Below are 6168 nucleotides of genomic sequence, written 5' to 3'. Positions count from 1 at the left end.
TCATACCCTGGGGCTTGGATGGGGGCCCCATGCAGATGGCAGTGACAGCATCCTGGGACCAGGGCTGGGGCAGGAAAGGCTGGAGGGTCCCAGTCTCCATGCAGGGGGAAGGGTGGTAGGCTGGGCACACAGCCCAGGAAGGGGCCCCCAGGCAGAGGCCTCTGCTGCAACAGAGGTGGGAGCCCTACCAGGTCCCTGGTTATGGCAGAACCTGCAGCTATCACACAAGCCACATGTGGGCCACACTGAGGCATCTTTATTTCTCTGGGTCACACACAGCTTGGGCCTGGGAGCCTCTTCTGCATGGCAGCTGCAGCTGCCAAGGGAGCGGCTGAGACCAAAACAAGCTCTTGGGTAGGTCCCAGTGCAGGTTGGGATGTGCCCCGTGGAGTAAGGTGTGAGAACCCCCAGCCTCACTCTCTGCCTGGCCCTGAAGCAGACAGCGGGAGGCTGGGCCGGCCTCCCCTTTATGAGACTATCCTAGCGTTTGGCAGCAAGTCCCAGACGAAGGATGACAGGCAGCCGGGGTCCACCCGGCCTCTCCTCAGCAGGGGGACCCCTGTGGGCAGCTGGGAAGGCAGTGGCCAAAGGTCAAGAAGATGAACTCTGCCCAGACTTCTGCTGCCTGTGGCTATGGTGGGACAGGGCTGCCTTTCTGGTCACACTGGGCAGCAGGCGGCTGCCAGGGACCTCCCAGTCCCAGGGCTGCCTTCCCTGCCCGGCAGCCCCTCTGCTGCAGCTTCCGGATGAGTTCCAGCAGGTTCATCTGCAGCATCAGCTCCTGGGATATAGACGGGCCCCATAAAGGCCAGAGTGACCCCTGGGCCCTTTTCACCCTGGCCCAAGGGTGCCAGGCAGTGAGCCCATGGGGCGACCATCCTGTGAAGCCTGGTCATGGCCTGCCAGGACAGGGTGGAATCTGAGCCTCTGCCCTGAGCAGGGCCACTCGGAATGGCATGCGGGAGGGGAGCAGAAGAGGGCTCTGTGGGGCACAGCAGGCCTAGGGAGGGTGGGCAGTGCCCATGGTTGGCTGGCTCACCCTCCTGTAGGGAATGGGCCTGGCCTCCGTGCTGGGAATGGCACAGAAATCCTTTCCAGAACCTCAGTCCTTCCACTTCACCCCCTATACCCTGGGCCTGGCTCCCCAGGGACCAGCAGTAAAACCCCAGATGGAATGGGGCCCAGGGGCACTCAGGCTAGGGCAGAGCAGGCCCAGGCGCTGACCTGTGGGTTGGTGGTCACGTAGAAGCCAGCCACCCCCGCCTTCTCCAGTGTGCTCTGCTGGTCAGCCACCTTCCGGTCCAGCTCCAGGACAATCTTCCGGTCCATCGCCCGCTGCTCCTCACGGATCCGGTGCTCCACCGCCTGCCATGGGGCCAGGCGCGGCGGGGGAGGTGAGGGCAGCTCAAACACATGCTCCTGCTGCCATCCCCAACAGCACCAGCTCTGACACCACCGATGCATCCTCACCACACCCAGGCCTCTCCTCGGCCATGTGAACCCCTCAAGGGGGCCCCAAGGGACTTCCACGAATGCCCTGACTTGGGGCTGCCTTGGGACCACACACACATCTCCACAGGCACACCCTGCCCCATGGCTTGTTGGTTACATGCCAGTCTCTGCTTGTCCCTGTGCTCCCTGGGAGAAGGATGGGCCCCTTCCTGGCTGGCCCCATCACCCCACCATTGCCTTTGTATCCCCCCGAGGCCACCTGCTCTGCGGAGACCCCAACCCACGAGGAGCACTAATGGACTCCAGGGGAGCACCGATGGGCCTTCACCCTCCACCCAGCCCCAGCACACCTGGCACCCTCAGGGAGGAGCCACCTGGTGGGACTCACTAGGCCTCCAGTGTCCCACTCAGGCCTAGGATAGCCACCCACACCTGAGCCCCCCACACCCCTTCAGCTCAGCCCAGTCAGCAGAGCCAGGTGGTGCCCACAGGAGAGCTGGGCCGGCCACCCTGCCTGCGCCCCTAGTACCTCTAGTTCTCGCTGCTGAGCCGCCTGAAGCACAGGCAGGTTGTGGGGCCGGCAGGCCTGCTGGGCTTCCTGGTGCTTCTGCCGCAGCGCCTGCCTGAGCACTGGGAGGGATGAGAGCCCGTCAGCAGGCGGTGGGACTCGGCAGCAGCCCTCGCCCATGGACACCTGCCTTACCAGCCCGGCAGAGCAGCCAGGCCAAAGGGGTGTCTGCACTGGGGAGGACGCCAGCCTCCTCCATCCTCCCACCCCACTGTCACCCAGGGCCGGGCCCTCATCCGGTGGCAAGTCTCCAGGGGACTCCAGAAGGTGCGGGGCACTGGAAGAGGGTGGGGTGGGGAAGACTGGCCAGGTGGGGCCAAAGCTGCAGCCCCAGACCCAGGACACCTGGAGGAGGCGGGTGGGAGGGAGGCTGCGGTCTGAGGGCTTCAGGGCCCCCACGGCCACAGGCCATGGAACATCTATTCAAGTGTCAGAGACCACCTCAGGCAAAGGCATGGGAAAGAAGCAGGAGGAGCGGGGTCACCGACCCTGAGCGTGGGGCCTCTGCCTACCAGGGGTGTGGTCAGCCCCTCCACCCTCGGTGCTGCCCTTCAGGGTGGGCAGCCCTCTCCCCCATTTGCAGCTCCCAGCCCCACCGCACAGCGCCAGAGGGAGAAGGGTGGGCAGACCTGGGACGCCCAAGTTTGGGATGAACCTGGGGTGCCACAAGCCTGTGAGGCTCTGGGCCAGGGAGTCTGTGTGGCTTTGAGGGGCTCACCCTCGGCCACCAAGCAAAGCTCCACGGTCCCTGCTAAACTGTGCACAAACACAGATGTGCAAACTGTCTAGTCTGAAGGGAGTGTACAGAGGAAGCGATCATGGGATATAAACCATCATGGCAAAATGGAACATGCAGCACCCCGCAGCTGGCGCCAGTGCATTAAAGTGCCAAATGGCTACAGTTCCCCAGGAAGGAGGGGTCCCTGGCCACAACAAAACGTGAAACCCAACACTCTGTTACTGAGAAGAGCCCTGATGTTGCAGCACTTCTCTGGTGGCAAGTCTCCAGGGAACTCCAGGGCCCCTGAGGCTCCCCTGCAGGTAGCCTGGCTCCGGCTGTGCCTACAGCCTTCCCCGATCTCCAGTTTCTTGGCATTCTGTACACACCTCGACGATGGTATTTACCAAAAGCTCCCCTCAAGACAGCTCCATAACACAGGGAGGCAGAGAAATGTCATCTCCTTTACTCTACTGATCAAACATTGCTACAAGTGTCAGGTCCACTACCAGATTCCACTAGGTAGGCAACCAAAAGGCAAGAAGAAAGCCACGCCGGCTGCCTGGGCAGAAGGGGCCTGGCCTTAGACATGACCAGGGAACACAAAGGAGGCAGGAGCAGCCAGTCGCCCCTGCCAAATCAGCAGGAGAAGCAGAAAGTCAATGCAGGCATGCCTGCTGCTGGTGGGACCAGAGCCCGGCCCAAACCTTCTGAAGCACAAACAGCACTGGGCCCAGGCAGGTACTGAAACTCCTCATCCTGCTAGAAGGAACCACCACTCTGTGGAAAAATGGCCGATTCCAGGACTGAGACACGGAGAAAACAAGAAAAGATGAGCCTGAACACATACCTGAACCAGAAAGCAAGGAAGTGCTCACAGAATGATGGGGCGGCATCTAAAGGAGCCTGGAGCGCCCCCACTGGCCACACATGGCACAGTCTGAGCATTAAGGAATAATGAGCCATGCACTTGGGATTAGTAAACTGCATGCATCTTACAGCTCAATAAAAATTTTTAAAAAGACAATCGCCCAGACACTTAGGGGAAGAAGTAATGCCAATTCTACACAAACTCTTCCGGAAAACTGAAGAGAACACTTCGAAACTCATCCTATAAGGCTGGCAAAAACCCTGATACCCAAACCAGATATTACATGAAAACTATAGACCACATTTTGTCATCAACATAGACAAAAAAATTCTTGACAAGATTTTAGCAAATCAAATCAAAGTACATAAAAATGATACTACAGCACGACCAAGTAGGATGGAATTCAAGTAATTGTAATTCACTGTAATAGAAAATGATTCACCACGTGATCATCTCAAGAGCTGCCAAAAACGGATCTGTCAAAATCCAGCATCCATTCTTGATAGACACACACCAATCCTGGAGCAGATGGACACTGCCTGCCTTCTGGGGAAGGGGGCCTTGCACCGCTAGGAGGAATTTTTGCCACATTAAACCTGCCTCTAATCAGGCTCCTACCAGCAGTCCAGTGTACAGTAAACCCAGAGAGTGGAGAATCAGGTTAAATGCATGAGGAAGCATTTCCTCTGATAGATCCAGAGCAGGGCATTCTAATTATAGAATTAGACTCTATAAAAAGTCAATGCCACAATAAATGTTGGGGACTGTTCTAAAAGCAGAGACCAAAGTAACCAATTGTAGCACATGAACTTGGACTGGATCCTTACTTATAAAGCAACAATTTGCCACAAGTTAGGTACCATGATGTGGCCGTGCACTGAAAGTTAGGAGACACCTGGAACAGTTAATTTCTCAGGGGGCTACCCTCTGCAGCCGTGTAGGAGACTGCTCTTGTTCTAGAGAACTTGCTCCCAATCCAAGGCCAAGGTTGATCCCACCCCCCAGGTTGTCTGGAGGCATTCTTGGTTTTCAGGACTAGGGAGGGTACCCCTGCCATCCTGCAATGCGCAGGACAGCATCTCACCATAAAGACTTACCCAGCCACAAATGTCAACATGGCTGGGTTGAAAATCAAGAACTACAGCAAAATGTTAACTACTGAACTTTCGGTGGAGAGCACAAGAGTATGCACTACACTATCTTTTCAGTTCTTCCAAATGTTTGAACTTTTAAAATAAGAAGTTTGGGAAAAATAAAACAGCAAAGGTGGAAATCTGATGGTGCAGGGGGACCTGCCCTATATAATTTGCAGGAAAGGGCTCCCAAGCCCAGGAAGCATGCAGCTCAAGTGGGAAGCTCTTCTGGTTTGGGAGGGCGCCACAGGAGACAGACAGTGCTTAGGAATTTTTTTCTTTTTTTTTTTTTTTTTTGAGACGGAGTCTCACTCTGTCACCCAGGCTGGAGTGCAATGGCGCGATCTCGGCTCACTGCAAGCTCCGCCTCCCGGGTTCATGCCATTCTCCTGCCTCAGCCTCCCAAGTAGCTGGGACTACAGGCACCCGCCACCACGCCCGGCTAATTTTTTTTGTATTTTTAGTAGAGATGGGGTTTCACCGTGTTAGCCAGGACGTGTGCTTAGGAATTTGATGTGCAACTGGAATGAGAGGCCCTGCGAGGCCTGAGAGGCAACTGACCCTGAAGGGCGCCGCACAGCTGTCAACAGACCTCCAACTACCGGAGGGCGCTGCACAGCTGTCAACAGAACTCCAATTACCGGAGGGCAACGCAGTCAGATCTACCACCAGAGTCAGCCTGCCGGCCAACCAAGCACCGAGGCCTAGGGCCATCAGGCCTGAAGGGGGTGGGGCACAGGGAAGCCCGAACAGGGAGTTTCGGCTAAGAAGGGGGTGGGCTGCGCAACCGAAAACAAAACTCGTTGGACACATTGGTCACCAAAAAGGCGCTGTCTCAGTCTCTGCGCCCTTGATTTTGTTAATCTTAGGGACCTCTTCCGAACACTCCCAAGATAGGAGCCGAGCTGCACAGATACCAAGAGCTGCCGGGAGGCGCCGACCCCGAGGCGGCGGCACCTCCTCCCGCCGCCCCCGCGCACCTCGGTGCTCGTTCTGTAGGCGCAGGCGCTGGTTGTACAGGCTCTTTTCGGTGAGATGCTGGATCTCCAGTAGCCCCTGCACGATTTCGAACACGGTGCCGTCGAGAAGCGCCAGGGCCAGGTCGCTGAGCGTGGTGTAGGACAGGCGCTGCTGGAATGAGCTGCGGGGTAGGGGGGCGCGGTGAGCCCCGGCGGGACATGACGCGGCCTCGGCAGGGCGCCGCCCGCCCCGCCCGCGTACCTGGGCAACTCCTTCACCAGGCTCTGTAGCGCCGACAGCAGCTGGTAGTGTCGCTCCTGCTGCCGGGCACCGTCCGCCACCTCCTCCAAGGCGCCCGCGTAGCGTTCCATGGCGTGGATGCCCGCTAGCCGCCAGCTGCAGCGACGAGCGCCACTAGCTCACGTCATCCCGAGCGCGGCGCGTCCTGCCCCTTTTACGACAGTCC

At 58.0% G+C, this 6168-nt stretch overlaps 1 protein-coding gene across 1 annotated transcript; it reads right to left on the bottom strand.

Annotated features, from left to right (window-relative positions):
- Nucleotides 1-234: 234 nt before the first annotated feature.
- On the bottom strand, nt 235-6162 carry DGCR6 (DiGeorge syndrome critical region gene 6). The gene is made up of 5 exons (XM_055251705.2): nt 5964-6162; nt 5723-5883; nt 1982-2082; nt 1225-1365; nt 235-781 (listed from the first exon to the last, which is right to left on the bottom strand). Exons 1-5 carry the CDS (start codon nt 6071-6073, stop codon nt 632-634), a joined length of 663 nt encoding a protein of 220 aa, XP_055107680.1. The 5' UTR covers nt 6074-6162; the 3' UTR covers nt 235-631.
- Between the last annotated feature and the right edge of the window lie 6 nt (nt 6163-6168).

Source organism: Symphalangus syndactylus, chromosome 18 (genome assembly GCF_028878055.3).
Source record: "Symphalangus syndactylus isolate Jambi chromosome 18, NHGRI_mSymSyn1-v2.1_pri, whole genome shotgun sequence".
In the NCBI taxonomy this organism is placed as follows: Eukaryota; Metazoa; Chordata; class Mammalia; order Primates; family Hylobatidae; genus Symphalangus; species Symphalangus syndactylus.
The sequence above is the reverse complement of the archived record's forward strand: the minus strand, read 5'-3'. Positions and strand labels throughout refer to the sequence as shown.

Coding starts and splice junctions, on each gene's coding strand:
- DGCR6 (XM_055251705.2), bottom strand. CDS start 6,073: ATGGAACGCTACGCGGGCGCCTTGGAGGAGGTGGCGGACGGTGCCCGG. Junction 5,884..5,963: donor CTGGTGAAGGAGTTGCCCAG/GTACGCGGGCGG, acceptor CCTACCCCGCAG/CTCATTCCAGCAGCGCCTGT. Junction 1,366..1,981: donor CTCAGCAGCGAGAACTAGAG/GTACTAGGGGCG, acceptor GCCCCATGGCAG/GCGGTGGAGCACCGGATCCG.